The sequence below is a fragment of the Echeneis naucrates genome, chromosome 13, assembly GCF_900963305.1.
Source record: "Echeneis naucrates chromosome 13, fEcheNa1.1, whole genome shotgun sequence".
NCBI classification, from domain to species: Eukaryota; Metazoa; Chordata; class Actinopteri; order Carangiformes; family Echeneidae; genus Echeneis; species Echeneis naucrates.
In genome coordinates this window covers 3,079,923-3,103,423 of record NC_042523.1, presented here as the reverse complement: position 1 = coordinate 3,103,423, position 23,501 = coordinate 3,079,923, and the positions used below count along the sequence as shown (strand labels likewise).

Here is a 23,501-nt window from a genome sequence, read left to right as displayed (position 1 = left end):
ATATTAATTCTTTAACTATTTAAGTCTGGTGTCCGATTCTTTTAATACAACTCTGAAAAACATTCACTGTACATCCACTCACCAGACACCAGCCCCACCCATCTCCATATGAGGAGAGGTAAGAAGGAACTCCATGTTGTCCATGTCCCTCAGTTGTTCAAGCCAAACATCACTTCCTTCAGAGGTGGGAATTATGTCACAATGGCATACTGACTTCCCTTCACATTTGGCTGTTGAAACACAAAGTTTAGGTCATATGAACAAGAGGAACGGGTTAGTAAATAAATAAAAGCATAATAAGTAATAAAGTAAATAAACATATACGGTACTCAGTCCCCCACCTGTTTTGAAAACAACTGTTGTCAAAGCCCACTTTTTGTTTCACCAGTTTTAGGGACTCACTTTAAATGCAACTGTGTTAACTATTAATTGTATAATGCTACCAGTATACCAGCAATAGCAATTACTTGGCACAGCAGCCGGTGCGCTGCATTACAGGATTTGTAGGAGTGTTATGGGTTCCTAATCCTGCCAGGGCATTTAAAGCCATAGAAAGGCCTCCTAAAAAATTATGTTGGACCCCCCCCCCCCCCCCCAAAAAAAAAGAAATGTTGGTGATCAGTTTTAAAAATCACATTTGCTCATTTATTCATCAACAATCCAGATTATTTTAATGCTCCATTTTTCCAGTGTACTGAATACAGCTTTAAAAATCTGAGTGGTCATATGGGAATATCTGACTGTCTTTACAATTAACCTTAAGCGCTGCCTTCTGAATGTTTGTCTGCTTTAGGGGGGAAAGGTCTGCATGGATCTAGTTGGATCTCCACTGTTTTATGGTCAACCTTGAGCACTTAACCACAACTGAGAAGATTGTCATTGTCTGCCTGTTTAAAAAAGTATGCAAAGTCAAAAGAAACTTTTTTTTTTATAGAAGATGCTGTCAATTACCCTTTAGTTGATTTAAGTGGATGTCAAATTGCAATTTTTTAACTGCAAGTTTTTCCTATCACTTTCATATTAATGCTGGCTTCAATTTGGTCTTTTGTTGTTCTCCCCACACATACTTTGCAAAATAGGGACATTATAGAATGTTGGAAAGATCAAAACAATTCTGATGATTTGGATGTTTTATGTACACATTGACTCTACATTTTTCATTTAGCCTGTGCCCACAATCTGTGTGTAAACATCTCTTTATTGTTTAGTGACTGACATTAGTTCACTGGCATATTGTTCATCCTCCTTCCACATTGAGAAAATAAAACAGTCCAGTCAGCCTGGACAAAGAAAATCTCTTTTCCTGAGGCCAATGACATCATCCTAATCTTTGGCTGTGTGGCAATTCAACAGACAACTCCCGATTTAGAGTTATTTTACATTTTGGATGGGACTATATCACAAAAGAATTCCTTGATTTCGGTTCATATGATACAATTCCACTATCAATATTATTAAAATCAAAGAAAAACTACCAACTACCTTCTGGGGAAAAAAAAAACAAACAAACAAAAAAAAGAAAACAAAAAAAAGAAAACAAAAAACAGTTTGCCAAGTCTAGAAAACCGGTTATAAAACTATGTAAGATATTAGCTAACCCTAACCCTTTACCCCTTGTCTAAATATAAAATGACACTGTGGGGAATGTTGCACTAATTAATGAAGAGTATCAAAAAACTGCTCATCTGCAACTGAAACATAATATGAATTAGCATGGATGATTCTGAACTCATGCAATCATCATTGAAGATAATGAATGACTTAATTAAATGCACATCAGGCTGTTTAGCAGAATCTGTGAGTAGGGCAGGAAATGCTGTGGGGATGGTGTTGATATGTAAGCTGTACAACCTGCCCATGCAACATGGATAGTGAAAAAGTATTTTCAGTGTAGTGGTACGCAACAGAGCACAGTTAAGTAGCTCTGATGTCTCACCATAAGACTAACAAAGACAGACGTAAGTGCAAAAGTGCATTGCATTTATTCTTAAGTGATTTCACATTCCAGTGAACCCCGAGTTTAATGAACATAAGACTTCTGCTTCCCTGTGTGGGCTTTGTCTGATAGAATAGGACAGATACTGTGTACAGTCATTGTACCATAATTTCCGGATTATAAACCGTTACTTTTTTCACACGCTTTGAAGCCTGCAGCTTAAACAACTATGTGGCTAATTTATGGATTTTTACAGGTAACGTGCTTCATGCCGCCAATACATAGCGTCACATCAGACCAATGACCTTACCGGTCACAGTGGTCACAGTGGACCAATGAAATTGTTTGAATTAAATTAAAACGCATCCACACTAAATTTTTCAGATCAGTCATTTATTTAATTTTATTATTATTTGTGACCTATTATTTATTGTTTAATAGTTTATAAACAAAATTCAGCGGGTGTGGCTTATTATTCAGGTGTGCGCTATAGTCCGGAAATTACAGTAACTAATATTTTTAGTTATGATTGCTGTGTGCTCTTTCTGCTTGCTTTCATCTTCAGTTTGTTTACAGTTTACTTGAGTGTGCAGTTGGTCTGCAGAATATGTTGGCAGCTGGCGCCAATGAAGACGGGAAACACAGCAAATTATCTCCATCACCCTGAAAAGGTATTTCTCCCACAGCGTACAACCAGAGGATAGGAATGTGTGCTAATGTTGGCCAGACTCCACGCACACAGCCCACAACAAGTGGAAGTCACAGCTGTTCATTTATTTATAGCCTAAGGTCAAACACTCTACCTTGCATTATTTTGTAAAGGCAGATGAAGCATGTTTACAATTATAGATGAGGCGTACAATAGATAAAAAATGTGCCTGTGTTGTACCACTGATGCACAATAAAAAAAAAAATAAATAAATAAAATAAAATACTATAAATAAACAAGGACTAGAAATAAACAGGGGGATGTAATCCAGTATGTGTGTCTTTTAAAATATTTTATATTTATTTTGAGAAAACTTGTGCGACAAAAAATGGACCAGACTCAGTGATTACCTTCCTAGCAACAAACTTTCGCCCTGCTCTATGTTCCCTACAGATAATATCCAACTAGGCCAGTGAGCGGTGATAGCTATCATGTCTTTGGGGTCATCAGGTGGGAACCTCCTTTTGTCAGTGTTTCGTCAACCTCCAGGAGGCTACCTCGTGAACACTAGCGTCCCAGATTCACCCCCTAATGCCAGCCATCACCACTCCTCACACAAAGACAACCATCTCAAACAGCACGACTGTCAACTACTCTAACCTCTCACCAACTGCACCAGTGAAAGCAGGGTGGGGATACAGACCCTGGTTCGGGTAGGGGGCATGAAAGTATAGATGGTGCAGGAGGTGGAGGACAAGCTACACTAGCAGATTCAGCAACTTAACTCACCTGAACAGCCCTATACTCAAACAAACCCAACACACCAACCCAGGCCAACTCACCTGGACTAACCACATGGTGTCAAAGAGGCTCAAACAGGCCACACCCCCACTTAAATTCACTTCCCCTTCCTGGATTTCTTCCTCTGCTTCTCCCTAGAGTCTGTCTATGTTAAGAGCTCCCCCTGCTGGGCCCCCAGCTACTATTACTTCTTCTAACCCAAATCCACTGGCTGGATCTTACTGCCTCATCATTGTGACAGACTAACTTTACAACCGGACAAGATGTGCTTTAGAGTTGCAGCACCTGAACACAACGAACATAACGGGTCTCCATTTACCCAGAGTTTTAGGTTCTGGGGAGTTGGCAATACATCATATGTTGCCCCTATCAAAAATCTAAGACTACTTTCCTCCATACTCCACAGCTCCTTCCAACTGAGCTTTTTCTTCTCTATACCTTCCCAGTTCAACCACTGTCCCTGTTTAGCCTGAGCCACTGCCCTCGCACTCCTTAATATTTCCTCCTGTCTATGAACCTGCTCTACAACTAGCTTCCTCTTCTCTTTGGAACCTGCTCTAATCCAAACCAGTTTGCCTGGGCTAAGCCCCAAGCCTCCACGGCCATATCTGTACATTACCCACAATCTCTGTATGCCTAAGAGTTGCTTCTGCTTCCTGCACTGCTATTCTTGGATTCCATTTTCTCCCCTTGGTTGGGTTTGGAACCACCTTACTAACAACCACATCTTTACTCCCAGATAACAATATAAACAAAATATAAACAGATATTTACATTTACAGTGCAGGCCAAAAGTTTGGACACACCCTCTCATTCAAATGAATAGGAAAGTGTGTCCAAACCTTTGGACTGTACTGTATTATTTGTCATACAGTTGAGCATGAATGTGTCAGTGTGTGTGATCCACCTGTTTGTGTAATTTTGTACTACCTCTACAAACGTTTGCGATGTTTGCTTGGCAGAAGCTTTATTTATATTATTATTTAGTCAGCAATTTTGATGTTGTTCTAGAATGCACCAAGTTACATGCTATGTAATTACCCACCCACCCTCGATATTTCAGTATTCCCTTACATAAATCCTTCTATTTCCCTCAGTCATTCATGGGCATTTTTGCTTATTATCCTATCCTTCTGTCATATCATACACTTGATGCTTTCTCAAATAAATAAAAATATCTCACTTGTCAGTTCATTCCTCTGTCCGGGAACTGCATCTGTTGGTCTGCGAGTACTGCTAGACTGCCAGACTCATAAATCAAGTGATTCTTCCTCCCATCCCATAGGAGGCTGATCAGGCCAAGGCCTCATTTTCTAAAATACCCCCTGGGGACTTGATAGGAATTGAGCTGGTTTGTGTTAGTGTGTTTGTGCGTGCGTGCATGTGTTTGTATGTTTGTCCAAGGCTTAAGCCCTGAACTACTAAGAGGGCAGCCTACATCCAACTCACTCTCTGCCTTAATGTGTGTGTCTGCGTGCATTCAAGTGGATTTCATGTCTGTGTATGCAAGACTCTTGCAGTCATATGAGTCCCATTTATCATTTACGTGGTTTCTGAAGATCGATTTTAAAGCTTGGTGTGCGTTGTTCTTCCTTCGCTCTCTTGGAAAGGCTTAACTATAAGCCAAAATTAAGAAAGAGGTGAACTCTCCAATGTGGGATCTCAGTGAGGCTTTCTGGGAATTTGTTTGAAATAATTCAATTATGGTGGTTAAGAGTTAAGCCATAACTCAAAATAGCATCATTTCACAGTGATGATATTTTTACTGATACCTTTTTGACACACACATGAGAGAGAGGGACAGAGAGAGAGATAGCCTGTAACATGTCTGAGTGGTGGACAGACATGAAGCCATTATTTTAATTTGTACCGGTCTGCAAACAAGTATGACACACACCACCGTAGTCTCAAGAACATCTGCACGCACGCACGCACGCACGCACGCACGCACGCACGCACACACACACACACACACACACACACACACACACACACACACACACACACACACACACACACACACACACACACACACACACACACACACACACACACACACACACACACACACACACACCTTTATACTCCACTGAACTGAAAGTGTGAATGGAGCTTCATTGTGCAGATTTTCCAGACAGTGTTGCTCTTTATCTGCTGATGAGTCACCAGCTGCCTACAGCTCAGAGCTGAACAATACACTGTACTCCTGACGGGCACATATATTCCCTCTCTCGCTCACACACACAGCTAAATTGATGACCATTATGGGCAAAAAGAGGGGGAGATATATATATTGCTATAAAAATTGTTAAAACTTAGATACTTTTATTCTTATATTCAATCAACCTTTTCTTCTGTGGAAGAGTCTACAGTGTACAGTAATGACCAGTAATCCTTGTTTTCATTTAACAGTTTGTTTTTGTTATTGAATGTAATATTTGTTTGTTACCAATGCGTACGTACATGTAAATTTTGCTTAATGTTGTCAAGAAGCTAGTAGTGAAAAGTAATGAAAGTAGTTACATTACAGGGACTTGTTTGATTTTTCTTCTGTCTAGTCTCTGATCAGGATGCTGCACTTTGTGTCTGAGTTTATATTGTGCCATATAGCTTAATTGCACATTTTATTTACAACAGCCAATGTTTGAAGTCAAGCCCCCCTACTGTTCATGCAACGGGTTCTTGTTTTATGAATGAAGCTGTATAAATGTTGAGATCAAAACTAATCTTCGTTCCTAACTCTGATCAAGAGGCTTGTGTATACAGAATTTTATTTTTTTTTGTAACTTGGATTTTTATGTATTCTTATTTAACTTTTAACTATTCATAAAAGATTTGAACAGCCATGGGTTAAAGCGCAACAACCATATAACTTTTGCATGCGGGCTGTAGCTGCATATGAGAACAGTTATTATTTGAACATTGCATTAGAATGGCAAGAAGCAGATTTCCAAAAATGTAAAAGTGGTCCTTTAAACTAATTGCTAAATCAATTCAAGACCTGAGTGAAAGGCCAGCTTGAATGGTCCTGTAGATTGTGCTGGTCCACCAAGGACAAATATTTTCTTCCATCTTCACCAAATTGCACAAATTCAACTGAACTACAAATACATTTGAATTTTCCCCATGATTCAAACTTTGATTCTACAAGCATATAGAAGTTGGCTGTAGAGGATTTGCAGGACATTCTTTCTGCAAGTTCCTCAATTGGTTTGGCATCACAGGAGCAGCCAAGAAGAAAGGCATTCAATCTGCCAGTGGGGCCACAGAAAAAGCCACTAGGTGGCTTTGGTCGAAGAAGGCTGATCCATGGGTAGCTGCTGGGATGGAAGTGGGGGCCTGAGCAACCCTGGCTGCGTCGCCTGGGTAAGCATATATGTTGTGAGACCCCCAACACCTTATGACCCCAGGTTACAACACCGATGATGCATCCCAGTGCATCCTGGAGAAGTTTCTTGAAAAGTTGAAAGAAAAAAAGAAAGAAAATCCCTGTTCTCCCAATGACCAAAATGTCATGGTCCATGAACCAGTTCTCCACTCAGTTTGGTGCTAATCAGTTCAGGATACTTTGTGTAATCCTGTTTATGAATAACATTATTCCACATGGAACCTCACTGTAAGAACAAGACAGAGACAAGAGAGACACGGCAATGCAGGCATGTACGTGCGCACACACACACACACACACACACACACACACACACACACACACACACACACACACACACACACACACACACACACACACACACACACACACACACACACACACACACACACACACACACACACACACACACACACACACACACCAGATTTGTATCGTCTGAATTCAAGCAGAATTAGAGCTTTTCCAGACAAAATATTAGAGAATTACATTTGATTTTAAAAGGATCAACATCCTTCCAAAGAATGCAAAAAGAGCTCCCTGTCCATGCAACACAATACACGCGACGTACAGATCACGCTAGACTATCTTCCTGTACAAAGGTTTGCAGGGGTCTTCTGTGCCAACAGCTATTTATGACCCACAATTACAATGTTTTGGTAAGGTATAAAAAACAGCAGATTCCATGTAAGTAGGAAGTTGACATGGTTGGATGGGCTTCATTTGAAAAAAGCTGGCAGTTTCTTTTTTTCCATTCTTCTCCATGAACATTCCATTACCTTAAGCATAGTTATTTTTTACTTTTGCCTACACCTAACCGTGTCATATTAGTGTCTAAACCCACGGCCTTACCACATATTTATCATTGTAAATCTAACAACAAAAGGTCCTTTATACTCCTACTGGTACACTGCACTTTTATTTTTGTAAACAGAGACGTGGGTCCTGTGGGTCATATGAGAGAGTCAGGACACATGACAGAAGACTTATATATTCATTAAAGTCAGTAGTACACACAGATTCTTTCACGGTGTTGGTCAGAATGCATCAATGATAAATCAAAACATAACACAAAAATATCAATTGTTACCAATACAGTCACCCAAAATCCTTTTGTATTAGATGTACAGGAGTGTCCTTTCTTTACATTTTCCTCTGCCCTCCACCTGGAGGACAGAGGAAAATAGTCACAACCTAACAAGGGTGACCAAAAGTAACATATCTGCTGGCAACACACACTCAGAGTAGAAAATAATAAATAAATAAATAAAGATTGATAATAATAAAATCAAATAAGGGATCATGACAACAAATTGCATACAGTTCAAAACCATTGTCCTTTGTCTTTTTTTACTGTGAAATAATCAGAATTCTTAAAGAAGAACATTAATAAAATACTATTCAGTGGAAAAAAAAAATTGCCAAAGATTAGTTGGAAAAACAATCACCCTTGAAAAAAGCTACAGTTTGTTGGAGTGCTGACAGAAAACAATATTTTCATATCTGCACTGCTCAAGAAAGGAAGGGAGCATTTCATTATAGTCAGTTAAACTTGAGGAACATCAATCTGTCCATTAAGGAAGCACAAGTCATAAGCAGGAATCCAGACTCATCAAGGGTGAAACAGCTTCCTCTCTCAAGCCATCCATCAATAAAAAAAGTCCCTTTTGATTACAAAAACTAGATACAGAAACAGCTCTGTGACATCAATTATTCGGGCAAATCTAGTCCTAGTATATTTCTCGGTTTTTTATTATAAAGTAAATGAATAAAACATTTTAATTGTTAACCATGCATGTTCAGTTCAATAAGTCCATTCCTTTGTCTGTCCACCCACCTAATTTTTTTAAAACAGATAATGTCTTCATAATTCAGGGGAATGACTCTGCTTTAGAAATCAATTTCATCTTTTTGGTGCAAATAAAAGTAGCAGCAGGTGCAACGGAAACACCAATACACAACCCAAAAAGGTAATGGTTGTGCAAATAGTGGTCACAGACTATTGCTTTCTCCTTGGCCCTCCTGATTAATTCATTTCTAGTTATGTGTTTTCCTAGTGTCCTTGTCACTATCTGTTATTACCATAGCGCTGTGGGTGTTTGTTTGTTTGTTTTTTTTCTTCTCTGCCTTTCCAGGTTCTGTCCTTCCCCCTTCCTTCTCTACCATGGATAGTAGATCGCACCTGTTTCAAGTTTTTAAATCAAAATTTTTAAACCAGCTAAATTACCTCAAGCTTTTGTGCTGTGTCCATTGCTGTTCATCCTGCAGGAAAACAAAGACAGACAGATCATGAGCCAATGAGAGGAGGCATATTATCTCCACTGTTAATCCCTGCTGACATGATGTGGATATCATTCTCTGCGATATACTGTGGCAAGAGAGAAAGAGAATTTGTGTTATTACGATTAAGCAAATGGTTTTGTACGACCTGATGGTGATGTGGAGCTGAGGACATTAAGATAAAAGGAAAAGAAGCAGGACTCATTTAAAATCAAATTCATGCCCTGGGACAGAAACCTGAAACCCTTACCTTGTGTACCCCTCTGTTAAATAACAGATGGATAAAGGTGAGGCTTTATTTCAATGCAGGCTAATTAGCATGGTGCTCAGAGGTGAGCTATTATACAGTGCTGTGAATTATTTGCCCCCTTCCTGATTTCTTACTTTTTGGCATGTGTGTCACATTCAACTGTTTCAGATCAAATTTAAATATTAAACAAAGATAACCCAAGTAAACATAAAATGCAGTTTTTCTGTGATGATTTTATTTGTCAAGAGAAAAGTACTATCCAAACCTACATGAGCCTATGTAAAAAAATAAATAAATAAATGCCCCCCCCCCAGTTAAATGATGAGGTAACTGTGATTAATCATATTATTGTGGAAAGCTGAGTTCAATTTCATAACCACACCCAGGCCTGATTGCTGCCAGACCTTCCAATCAAGAGATCACTTAAATAGAACGATCCCAAGAAATTCAGGAGCAGATAAGAGGAAAAGAAATTGGCATGTCTCAGTCTGGAAAAGGTTACAAAGCCATTTCTAAATCTTTGGGACTCCAGCGAACCACTGTGAGAGCCATTATCCACAAATGGAGAAAGCATGGTTCAGTGGTGAACCTTCCCAGGAGTGGCCGGCCTACAAAAATTACCCCAAGAGCACAGCAATGACTGATCCAAGAGGTCCCAAAGGAACCCAGAACAACATCTAAAACAACTGCAGGCCTCACTTGCCTCAATAAAGGTCAGTGTTCATGACTCAACCGTAAGAAAGAGACGAGGCAAAAATGGCATGCATGGCAGAGTTCCAAGGCGAAAGTCACTGCTGATAAAAAAAAAAAAAAGAAAATAAAGGCTTTTTTAAAGGCTTTCTTAAAGGCTTTTTTCTAAAAAACATCTTGATGATCCCCGAAGCTTTTGGGAAAATAAAGTCATGGTTTGGGGCTGCTTTGCTGCTTCAGGACCTGGACGACGCGCTGTGATTGAAGGAACCATGAACTCTGCTCTCTACCAACAAATCCTGAAGGAGAATGTCTGGCCATCAGTTTGTGACCTCAAGCTTAAGTGCACTTGGTTTCTGCAACAGGACAACGATCCAAAGCACACCAGCAAGTCTACTTCTGAATGGCTTAAAAAACAAAATGAGGGTTTTGGAGTGGCCTACTCAAAGTCCAGACCTGAACTCAATTGAGCATTGAGCATGACCTTAAAAAGGCGGTTCATGTTCGGAAACCCTCCAATGTGGCTGATTTAAAGCAATTCTGCAAAGAAGAGTGGGCCAAAATTCCTCCACAGCGATGTGAGAGACTCGTTGCCAATTATTGCAAGCACTTGACTGTAGTTGTTGCTGCTATGGGTGGTTCAACCAGTCATTAGGTTTAGGGAGCAATTACTTTTTCACATGGGCCATCTTGGTTCAGATGGCTTTTTTTTTTCCCCTTAATAAATAAAATCGGCACTTAAAACTGCATTTTGTGTTTACTTGTGAGTTATCTTATAAACTTATATTTAAGTGTGCTTGATCTGAAATGGCTAAGAGTGACAAAGGTGCAAAAAAAGTAAGAAATCGGTAAGGGGTCAAATACCTTTTCACAGCACTGTATAAGGCATGCAGTATAAACTGGATGTCAACTGTGAAGGTGAATGAGGTGAAATGAGTATAATTCACAGCAGCACAGTGAGGTGAAGTTTGTATCCTGATACATTGTTCATTTAGCCACTGTCCAATAGAGAACAGAAGGATTAATAATATTAGTAGTTTCATAAATATGTAAAATACAACTTTAAAGGCCCCACGTTTTGAACAAAAAACAAACATTTTTCTGTTTGGCACTTTGATATTTTCACTGTATTAACATAGGACCTAGGCTGACTTTATAATCAGATAATAATATAATCTTATAATAATTTGAGACTTTAATGTGAATGAAGATAGAATATTATCCAAAATGATGCTGGGTGATCATGAATAAAGCCCCTGGCCAGTTCCTGTGAACCATTCAGCACGTGTATTAGGCATTTAAAATAATGATCGCAGGGTGGGGTGAGTACTAATATAAGGAAGTCATTTAATTGTGTGCGTGTGAATAAAATGTATGCATTTACATTACTTTTAATGCCACGCACTAGACTGTCACTTCAGCCTGAAGTCATCAAATTTAGCTGGTTTGTGTAATATTGTGATTTCACATGAAACAGGTCAGGTGTTACCCTAAGAGGTAGATAGCAACAAAATTCAGAGTATTTTGGACACGTCAGTATCAATATCACTCTGAAACAGGCATTCGGAAAAAAGATTAAATAGGATTTCAGAGCTTCACTGAGATTGAGTGGGCAATGATGAATTTGAAAATCCCGCCCCCCCACACATGATGAAAGCAGCATTAAATAAAATTTGTTATCATGGAGCTAAAGAAATCTTGTTTTCATTTTTTTTACATATTGCCTCCATGACCTGCTGAAAAAAATGGTGGCATTTTAAATTAGTTGTGACCTTAAGAGGTCAGAGAACTGTAATCAAACTGGCATGAGGCAAATTTTTGTGTATGTGTGTCCGTGCACAGTGTGATGTGGGTGGAGAAAAGAATTGTAGGTCAGTTTGTGCAGTTAGGAAAATGCTGGAAGAAAGCAGCAAAATGCATCACTACCTGAAGTTTTAGCCGTGTAGGAAAAGAGATGAATGGCTCCTATTAGAACTGTTTTAGAAGGAAAGCGATATTCAGCCAAGGTGGTGATAAAGGTGAGAGGAAGTCAAGACTATTAGAAAACCACCAGACTCCCACTGAAGAGGAGAACAAATGAATTGAGTTCCAATACTGTTTTGGCCACCACAAAGTTGCTCAGAATGAGGACAACAATTGTTAAGCACTGTCATCACAGCACACATAGAGATACAGGGAGCAGGAGCATTATTGCTATAATGCAAAGTGATATGATGGATCTGTCACTGCTCATCTCCAAGATGGTTTCCCTGAAAAAGACTTGCAACCTGTGTGAGCTGCTTCAGTCAGTATGTTTACATGCAAAGTTAAGTCTAGCTATGGTTGTAGCTCAATAAAGCCATCTCATGTGTCCTTGTCCCAGTATACATGCACAGGAGTGAAATTTATTTATTTGTTGAAATCATGTCGCCTCCACTACAATAGGTGACAATATGCAGTCTTTCGGCTTGTGGGCAATGGGCTACCGATTGACCTATGATGTCACCAAACACACCAGAGGTGGAAAGAAACAAAGACCGGTGAGCTAGCAACTTAGCCTCTGTATCCATCCAAAAATGAACTTTTGCTGAAGACTTTGCCATGTTCGACACTTAGCAGTTAGCCGGCTTCTTTTGTGTGACCTCCTACGTTTACGTTTTAAATGCCATTCGACTTCCGGGTCATAGTTTGGCATTAAACTTTAGCACATGCACAGATCACCTCTTCTAGCACCCGTCCGATTGTCCGTATACATGCAGCAGTAGCTTGACTTTCAATCACATCTGGGTGTGTTAGTCTGATCATTTTAAACTCGATTTCAGTCGCGCTACCATGTTTACATGTACTTTAAAAGTCCAATTTGTTCAGACTAAAGCAATAATTTGTTCTTTTTAGGTGTCATGTAAATGTGCTTACTGTCCACAGCAGCATCACAGCACATCCCCACCCTCTGACTAGTTGTTGGATATCATTAAAAATTTTTGATATGGCTACCAATACCTTGGCTTCCATACCAGTCCTGGAACAATACTTTTTCAAACAAATTTATAAAAACAACAACAGCAAAAAACCTTCTATTTTATTTTTTAGCTTCTAGATATTTTTATTTTAATAGCAATAAATAGAATAAACTGAAATCGAAGTGGTTGCCCTCAGATTACCTCCTTAGCCACTTCAGCTCCAACAAACAATAGGAGAATAAAGGAACAAAATGTAAACAAATTAATAACTTGGCACAAGCCCTGTTGTTCTACAGAGATAGCCAGTACACAAACGGTGTAGTGTAAAGTGTTTATCATGTACACTATACCACACCTGCCACTTGAATAATGAGTAATAAACAGAAATTGCTTTGGAAAACATTTTCTTTGTTGCTATTCGTAAAAAAAAAGCAATTAGGTTTGTGTTTCTTGCTGATCTCTAACCTTTGTCTCTATTGTCCAGCCAACATTATTTGCTCATTTCAGCCCTTCCCCCTCTCCTACAGAGCTACTGCATTGTCTTCTATGAACAAAAGGAGGCAAGCAGGGAACAAAAAAATCCTTGTCTACTCGGAGGGGAAAAAAAAAAAAAATCAGACAGAGGGAGAGAAAAGCAAGGGAGTAAAAGATACTGGATCTCAACTATTTTGGAGAAAGGAAATGGTGACAATGTTTGGTTGTACAGTTTTGAAATCATCCTTAATAAAACTAAAGTAAATTAATTTAGCTGTCATAAGAAGGTATTGTATTGGGGCACCATTCAAAAATCTCACAATTCTATTTCAATTCTTGGGCTCTAAATTCAGTTCAACAACGGTGTCAATAGGTTATTTCGTAGATGTATAAATATATACATTATGTTGATCATGACTAAATATCAGATAAGCACATTTAACTGAGAGAGCTAAATTGGCTCTAAACTCATTTCGCTAAACACTAAGAACAATCTGATTGGAAAGGTTGACAGCTGTGTTTACACAACTGTATAGTCGCCGCTCCTCCTTTGGACCTGATAATTTGCTGTCCCCTGATCTGAAATAGCCAGAGTTTGATGTAATTAAACCTTTTCATTCTTTTATTCATTCTTTCAGGCTGCACAGTCATTCGAGCAGAGTATTTCTCAAAAATCAAAACATCACTGTGACACTTAACCAGAGCTACTTTAATCTTTCACGAGTAGTGGAGGCATTGAACAGCAATTTCTCAACTTACAATTGTTGTTCCAAATCAAGAAAGAGGCTCTAAAAGGCCCTATGTTCCAAAAAACAAAGGTTAAAACCATTTATTTTTACAGTATCTTTATGAATGTTAAAAGTTCCATGTATTATGTGTCTGTCACCTACTGAGCAATGGTGCTTCAGAGAAACATGAGCTTGTTTCTCCAGACTTGAAATAGCAGAAGGTACATAAACATGAAGAGGATTTCTGAACAATGCCCTCAGATTCAAATTTTATTTTTTCATTGAAATAGAATCTCTTTTTCTTAAAAAGTCCAAGTTCTCAAAGGTTTCCAAAAGGCAGCTATCAGAAATGGGAATTTCACAACTTTGTGTGATATCACAACAAAGAGGTCACATCCCTTACTGCTGTATGTACTGTACTGCACTGCACAAGTGGATCTTGTTGGGTGTCAAATGAGAGATATATTTTGTGAATGAAAGATAATTTTTCAGATGAATATGATAATTGTTAATTATTCAGAATCTGTATTAAGAGAAAACTGGGATGGCTTCAACTCAGAACAAATAACTCCATCCCAAACCACAAGCAGCCAATGTAAGGTTCCTATGTGACTGAATCCTGATGCTCAGTCTTGAAAAAGGAAACTGATATCCCTTCTGTCAGGCCTAATTAAAGAGGCACCACATAATTATTTTCTCACAAATTCCCCTTCAAATAATGAAGTATAAGAGGAAAGAGGCAAACTGCTACACTTGTCTACTTTTATTGTGCTTTGTTCCTAAAAATTAGGAATGTCGATTTTTCGAAAGCTGAATGTAATACACAACTGTGCAGCAAACAAGCAGCCTTTGTCACATTATAAATCATAGATTCACCCATATTCACCCCATGCAGGTTAGTTCATTTAGTGAATCGTTTGGCATTTTGAACCATGCTGTTTGATTCTAAACAAAAACTGAGGTTTTGTGTCTAGTACCAAGGTCATGCTACTAAACAACACCCAACTAGAACACACTCCCTTTTGTAAAAATGTCCAAATACCACATTGCACCAGATAAAATACCACAATACATTCAAAAAAAGAGGTGTCATCACTTCTCCAGTTAATTTCTAAAACCAAGTCAGACAGATATGACTTCATCGTTCCAAGCTCAGTGATTACGTCAAATTTGGTTTCAGGCACAATAGGATTTAGAAAATTCTAAAGGTGTCAGGGGAGTCTTTTTATTGCAGAGATCTTAATCTCATGACCCAAATACGTTAACGTTTCTTCAGAGATTTGAATGTTAAACTAACTAAGCTGGAAGTGGTGTCAGAAGGCAGTGGGGTGCAGTGAATTATACAAAGTGAAGGGAGAAAGCGTTTGAGGTTGGGATAAGCAGAGAGGATCACAGACACACAGGAGAGGATGCCAACTTAGGAGAGAGTGACAATAACACTCTGGTGAAGACATTCTGGCTTGACTTCATTTCAGTGAAGAGAATAAAATCATATTTATATGGTTAACAAAAATTTCCTCCTCCAATTGAAGGAGGGTAAGAACGAATCCTGTGACCTTCCACCCCACCCTCAGGACTCCAAATTTCTTTCACATAATTTTCATCTCTGTAATGATCATAGCTGGAGATGATGTTCCTGGAAAAATCCCAGTAAGCTTGGCAATAATGGGCTTATGGACCGCCACCGTTTTTACTGAACCTTTCCCATATAATTGGGAGAAATTGACATCAACAAGATGAATGATTTTCCAGAAATTGAAGGACAGACAGAAGTCTCTCTGTTCATAGATAGATGACCAAAATGAAGTGCACCCCAACTCCTCCAATTAAGACTGGAATAAGAGCAAGAAACTGGTAAGGAGGGCTTCCATCCTGCAAAATAACTCTTTTAGCTATGACTGTCAAAACAAAACAAAGCTTTTAGACCAAGTAAACTCAAGTGCAGTCTGTGTTAGCACGTTTTCTGATACAAATCCTATGCAAAAAAGCATTTACTTCCAGAGCAGGAGCTCAGGAAATGAGTAACAGTGGCCTCACTTGAATTACATTTGTGACGCCATCCTGCCCTGGCATGGCACTTCTGTTTTGCTCATCACAATTTGGCACAGAGGAAGGCATCACAACAGCACATCTACAACATTTCATCAACTGTTGGAGAGGGTGCTAACTCTTACTACAAACTAAAAAACAGCTCATTCTCTTCATCTCTTCATCATTCAGTTCCCTGTGGCAATTTCTGATTCCTTTGAGTAGTAGTCAATACTGTTAAACTGGATACAAATTCAGAAGCCATTTCAAAATAAAAGTCCCAGCAGCAAGGGTGTTAAATGCTCAGTGAATGTGTTAGTTCTTCACAATGCTACAATGAGCATTCTGACAAATGATAAATACTTGTATTTACTTGTCTATTTTTTATGAGCTTTACTTTTTAAATAACAAGTAATAAGGGTCGGTTCCATACAGTGTTTGACTGAAAGACTTCATTGTTATAATTCTATTAAATACACCACAATGCACTGAGGGTGAATTCACTGTGGGAGAAATAAAGCTCATAGATGTTAGTGCAAGCAATGAAAAACAAGTGTTTCACTGAAGAGAAATATCACTTCACACACAATAAATTCCAGTGGAAAACCTGCTCTGTTGTCACTGCACAAAACCAAAACTCTAAATCAAATGTTGACCCAAGAACCACAGTGAGACTTAGAAAGGAGGCCTGGTTTGATTTGGTAGATCAGGTGGGCTCAGATTTATAGGAGAAACCAGACTGGCTAATGTTAGTTTTTATAAAGTAATAGCATCAGATTATCCTCAGGCTAGAGATTCAGCTAACCTTCTTCAGCTGAATACAGCTGACCCTGCTTCCCCTTTTCCATTTCACAGGTGAACTGCTTTAGAACTATTTGGCCAGGTGGACCACTACTTATGGTTGATTAATATTGACACTGAGCTACTTTCTAAACAAGACTACCTATCATTTCCATTACCATTACTGAAACCAGCGAACAACCCTCAACCTCAATTATTAGAGGAAACCAGATTAAAAACCTTTTTCTCATGAACTTTGTGTCTTGGGAAAAGAACTGTGCCAGCCTGTTAGCTGCTTTTATAATCGGAGGTTGAACTGGGTAAGTAGAACAGGATAGTCTTGTTTGACTCAGCTTCTGTTCTTTGTTGTACTCTTGACTAAGGATCAAGCGATTACCAGCCAGCTGTTAATGGAGCAAAAAAAATAAATAAATAAATCAGAAATTTCTCATCAGCAGTATTGTTATCTTTAACCAATTAAATAAATTAATTTAAAATGTACTACTTTGGCTCTGATAATGTTCCAGTCTGTAGTCACTACTCTGTGAGGTCGAACAATCTCTTAACTGCAAAACCGTCTAATTGACTCCTCATGATGAGTAATGGCCTACTGCCACTCTCTGCATATACAAACACAAACTGGAGCAGTTCTTATTCGAGAGCAGATATAAGAGTTGACAGCAAATATCACTGAAGTTATAAACATCAAAGCCCTCTACGCTGAATCTACAAAAGCACCTCATCTTAAGAATGGGGTCATTTATTGATCCATGATAGCAGAGCAAGAGAGCAGGAGTGGGAGGAGCTAACACTGATTGGCCCATACTATTCAGGTGAAAGGCCTGAAATTTATTAGCCATCTTTGGTTCTTTTCAGAGACACATCCCTATTTGACTGTGCACCGAGAAGTAAGGAAGGAGTATGTAGCCCTCTTTAGCAAATGAAGTGAGCCATGTTTTGTCATAGTCACATGAACATTGGTACTCCACAAAGAAAACCTACGAACGTATTCATTCACTGATGAGACAGCAGGGCTGCAGCATGAACATCAACAGTAATAAAACTCAGGGAGGCTAGCATGTTTGATCGAATTTTCTTTAGATTTGTGAAAAATGCCCTGTCCAACCAGTCCTGTAGTGGAAGCAGGCTACCTGACAGTGTTGCAGCGGGTAACAGCAGCCATAAAGTGAAAGGTAGCAGGCTGTTTAATGGTGTACTAATATTGTGTTGTTATGGCCATCACACGGGACATTAGCCTGCAGATAACTGAGACTCTAAGCAGCCCTTTGCGTTAGGGGGCGGAGCTTCAGCACATAATAAAGGTAATCTAAGTCATAATGACACACAGCAGCCTCAACAACACTAATAAAAACACAATGAATGCCTTTCAAAAAAAAAAAAAAAAAAAACTTACCAGATCAAATCTTGCTCTGCTATTACTTTTGCACCTTTGTGACTGCTGTTCTCTCTGTTGCTGTACACTCAGCCTTCCTTCTGTCCTTCTTCCTCCCACACACCATTTTCTATCAGTACTTCTTATGTATCCTTTCTCAAGGAGATTCATTTCAGGGTCTGTCTTCCAGCAAATTATACTGTGGATAGGAGCCAAATCGGTTCATTCAAAAGGAAGAATAATTTATGAGTAAGTTTGATGGGATTCATTTCAATTTTTTCAGCAAGAATAAGAAAGTTGGGATCATGTCTGAAAACAAATATTTACCTCGTCACCTATGTCTGAGACATACCTTGAGCGCTGGTAACTTGTGATAGTTATGGGGGGTGCTGGAGCCAATCCCAGCTGACATTGGGTGAGAGAAGGGTACACCCTGGACAGGACACAAGTCCAACACATGGAGACAGAGAGACGAACAACCACTCACAATTCCACTCAGACCTACGGGCAATTTAGAGTCACCAATATCTTTGGACAGTGGAAGGAAACCAGTGCACCTGGAGGAAACCCACGCGAGCATGAGGAAAAGATGCAAACGCACAGAAAGGCCCCACGCCGGGAACCAAACCCATTACCTTTTTTGTTGCAGGGCAACAGCACTAACCAAGATGCTGCCATGCTGCCCTATAGGTATTTCAATGAATTCATACTTTACATACAAACACTTCATAGAAAAATATTTTGTGTATGGCGAACATAAAATGACATTCAAGATCACAATAGTTACAGTTTGCAACTAGGTGAAACAGATCTCCCAACACAATTCAGCCTCCCAGGTAACTCTAAACATCCACAACTCAGGTCAAAGTCACACCCTGCAGGCTGTAGTGAAACACTAGGTGACACAGTTACATGAAATGTGACACTGTCGCACTTTTAAAAGCTTCAGGTTATCTCACCTGAGCTCAGTGACATCATGTTATTGTTTCAGTGATAATTTAACCCACAAAAAACAAAACAGTGTTATTTCATGAACCAAGGGCCATACCAACTGTGTAGACAAGGACACAGACACACACACACACATTATAACAGAAATATTTAACGTAGCAATTTTTTTTTTCCTTTAACATGATGGAAATATCTGTTGGACCATTTCAGGTTTCATTAATAACATTAATAAAAAGTAAATCAACAACTTGAATCAATACCTTCGTGTGTATATATATATATATATATATATATATATATATATATATATATATCTTACTGAGTTTGCCTCCAAAATGAGACCGCTAACATCACTCCATTCATTCAATAGAAGATATGATAAATGGATAAAAGACTCCTCCACCTAGTGCTGTGCGATATTACGATATCTAGAGTAGTGCAACATAAAAATGTGAGGATAATATAATCCTCAATTGTTTATAATCCCTAGCCACCTCATTCACCAGATATATCCCCCTGAACTTATTTAAGATCTTGTGTGTCGAACAAAGATACGGGACATCACTGGCCTAAAGCCAAAGATCACTGATGCCATTGCGACCATCAATGAGGCTATGCTACAGCGAACATGGCAAGAAATAGAGTAGTGAAGAGCCGATATGACAGTAACACGGTGATTTGACAGGTCATTTAGTTTTCGAACATACCCTGAAGATTCAAATGTCGGAGTTTTAAGGTTAAGGAGAAAACCTGGCGTAAATGTTGGAAGTCACTGTCGGGACGAAAGTAACGATCATTACTTTGGCCGAACCGAACTTATGGCATTCTTATTGTAGGGGCGACAGCGCTAACCACTACGCCGCCGCTGCCCTACTTTTGACATATTTGAAGTAAATAAAATTATGAAAGCGCATTACATATTTGCAATTGCTAATTAACGAGGAAATTGTCCGATGTTTGAAAAAATAAATAAAAATGTAAGCAATTCCAGTTTATTTGATCGTGTTGCTTTTGTCCCACCCATGTACTTTCGTCCGGGCTAACGAGGTCGAAAGTAGCAATGCGCAGCCTCCATTCGATGTCAAATTGCAACGCAGTCATAACACGTTTGTATGATATAGGACCTGATTTTGACAGACAACACGTGCAAGTAGGTTATCATCATGAAATAATGTTCCGGTCTGAAACCGTATCTTTGAAAATGACGTTTATGTGAAAACTGTTACTTTCATACTGGCTCTCCCCTACCGTGTTGATGTGCTTCGTGAAAGTAATGGTGCCCATGTAGAAGAAAAAAAAAATCTGTATCTACTCTTCATTTTGTAATAATTTCCACATATTTTTCTGTTCATTTCTTTAATACATTTTGTAAGTTGTAAAGACACTTTATGAACACCCTGTATATAAGCCAAAGCGGTCACTCACAAAGACAAAAGGACACACAAACAGGCGCACACTCTGATGGCAGCTCAAACACTAATAAAACCGGTTCTTAAAGCGTCACTTACATCTCACAGCCTCACGTAAGACGTCATGTCTCTAGAAACAGCACCGCGGGCGTTTCTGTTGGAAGCGACTCAAATCTGTTTCCTCAAACAAAACCGACAAAGCAGTTCGCAACAATTGACACACAAGACAGGTAGACACGTAAACCGGAAAAGCAAAGCGGTGACGGTTTGGACGATGCCTCACTTACCCGCCGGTGGATGGGCTAATCTCGGGAAACTTGGAACCGTTGAACCCGTCGGAACAGGCGGGAAAAAGCAGTCCAAACGTCCCTGGGCACTTCCTGTAACTGCGGTGAGGTTTGGGGCTGAATGTGGTGATAACAGCAGACCTGCAAGAGAGCGATCCTCACCGTGCAACAGGAACTACACTGAGTGCCATAACACCTGCTGCAGGTGGTTTAGAAGCCACGCCCACTCTGACACTGACACACACACACACACACACCGGCTGCTCGCCTACGTTAATGTGTTATCTGCGCACCATATTTTTCAGCGACTTTCCGCCAGTGTGTCCTCCCAGTCTTCGTATTGCACACAAGAGAGGATGTTTAACTGATAAACCTGGTTATTTAGACCTTTATATTTGATGGTCACTCAAAGTGTCAGTGCGCACACAGACAAGTGAAGAACACATGCAAAGGTAGCCGGGAATGGAATGTGGTGCAGCCCTGCTAGTGTATTTTCCAGAAAGCAGATAAAGCCATCCATCCCAGAGTTGTAAACACGCATTTGTAACTTCTAGGCTGGACTACTGTAACTCATTACTCTTCCTTGCTCTTCCTTGGCTGCCAGTAAAATATAGAGTAGAATTCAAAATCCTTCTTTTAACATATAAAGTTCTTAATGGCCAAGCTCCATCATATCTCAGAGAGCTCATAGTTCCTTACTGTCCGAGCAGGCCACTCCGCTCTCTAGATGGAGGTTTACTTGTGGTTCCTAGAGTCTCCAAGAATAAATCTGGAGGCAGATCTTTCAGTTATCAGGCTCCTTTTCTATGGAACCAACTTCCAGTATCAGTCCGGGGGGCGGACTCTTTAGTAACTTTCAAGACCAGGCTTAAAACTTTCCTGTATGACAGAGCTTATGTTTTTATGTCTTGTTGTCTCCCCATCGTGTTATATAATCCCTCTCTTCCTTCCTGTTGCCTCAACGTCTTTGTTGGACTTTTCCTACGTCCATTAATTGACTTTTCTGAGTGCAGCCTTTTTGTGTGATACTTTCATAACGTTTTTGATGTCTGATTGCCTTACTGTATACAGACCTTTTCTGAATTAAAAACTTAAACTTTCGCCTGGTATTGTGTCCACTCTGAGTCCTTCTGCCTGAACTTGATAGCAACATTTTGCAGTTCGTCCATGTGAAGTCTCAAAGTGTTCCCAGATCAGATCTCTCCAGCATTCTGGGCCTTACACAGGGTTTCTCACCAGTTTGACATGCTTGGGCCTCCAAAGGAGGGCAGTCCAAAAGGCAGAAGATCCAGATAATGGAACAACCTCAACTGACTCCGCTTGTAGGCCCGATCCAGTCACTCACCCAATCTCATGACAGTAAGTGAGGGGTGGAACAAAAATCAACTGATAAACAAGGGATTTGCCTTCCAGCTCAGCTCCTTTTTCACCACAATAATACACTTTAACTTTGGTTCTGACGATGTACAGCTAAATATTATCCTCCTTTGAGACCAAGCATGAGATACTTGAACTACTTCACGTGGGATGGCAATTTGGCCACAACTGCAAGAGAGCAGTCCTGATCACGATCTTAACATTGAACCTGGTACATTTAATTTATAGATTACACCAGTGACATGCGTATCTGCTATGAAGAGTGATTTGAAGAGTTGCAATAATGCAAATATAATAATGTAGCTTAGATAACCACTATAAGATCATCGTGAAAATGGAAAAGACAGATGACAGCTAGAAACCAAATGTGACTTGTTTGTTAAAAATCATTAAAGCAAATAGATACATTGCTGAAGCAGTCATGTGGCCATGGCCTCAAAAGTTTTACCAATCCCCCCTTTATCTCTGTTCAGGTGGGATTCTCTTTTCAAAACACTGCCTGCCACCTCCAACTGTCACACTGCTGCTGTCCTCTCACTGTGTAACAGCTACAGCCTGGAAAGGTGCCATCAGTTAACAACATGGGTACAATTCAAAACACTGTCCATTATACACTAAAATGCTATCTGATGTTGAGTTCGTGAGCTTGACTTTAGAAGACATTAGCCCTCCAAGGCTGAACTGAAATGAGAGACAGTCTGGCCAACAGTGGATTTCACCTTTTGTGTTATTACAACCCCGACAACCTTTAACTTTCTTTCTCTAAAATGCAGGTGGCTCAGTTGCTTGGTTTTTATATGCCTGCTGACCCAAAACTTCCATTTAAAGATAAAATACTCAGGCCAGTTGTTGTTTTCTGCCTTATTCAGCGAGCAATGCATGTTGGATGAGGTATGACCACAAATGGTCCACCTATCGCATCTTCCATTACCCAGGAAAAGAAGGCTGGATTTGAAGGCATTACACAGGTGTTACATTTTTTTCAGACTCTATAACCTCTGGATTATACATAACAGATACATTTTATCTTTTTGCACAGTTGCTAACTTCTCTGTGTATCTCTGTAATTGCATATGATGACATCATTCCCTGCAGTTGTGTGTCAGTCTGAGCAGAGGTAAATTCAACTGGGAGTAGTGCA

General features: G+C 39.5%; 1 protein-coding gene across 4 annotated transcripts in view; it reads right to left on the bottom strand.

The window, feature by feature from the left end:
- LOC115053019 (nesprin-2) overlaps positions 1 to 21,165 on the bottom strand; it is a 36,747-nt gene extending 15,582 nt beyond the window's left edge. For 2 of the 4 annotated variants that reach the window (XM_029517568.1, XM_029517571.1), the window contains exons 1-3: positions 20,984 to 21,165; positions 9,002 to 9,036; positions 83 to 230 (exon numbers count right to left, since the gene is read on the bottom strand). In XM_029517568.1, coding sequence (XP_029373428.1) covers positions 83 to 144 — 62 coding nt within the window. In that variant the 5' untranslated portion in view covers positions 145 to 230; positions 9,002 to 9,036; positions 20,984 to 21,165. Of the gene's footprint in view, positions 1 to 82; positions 231 to 9,001; positions 9,037 to 20,795; positions 20,903 to 20,983 lie in introns of those variants that run through there. The other 2 variants (XM_029517569.1, XM_029517570.1) reach the window with 2 other exon arrangements.
- Between the last annotated feature and the right edge of the window lie 2,336 nt (positions 21,166 to 23,501).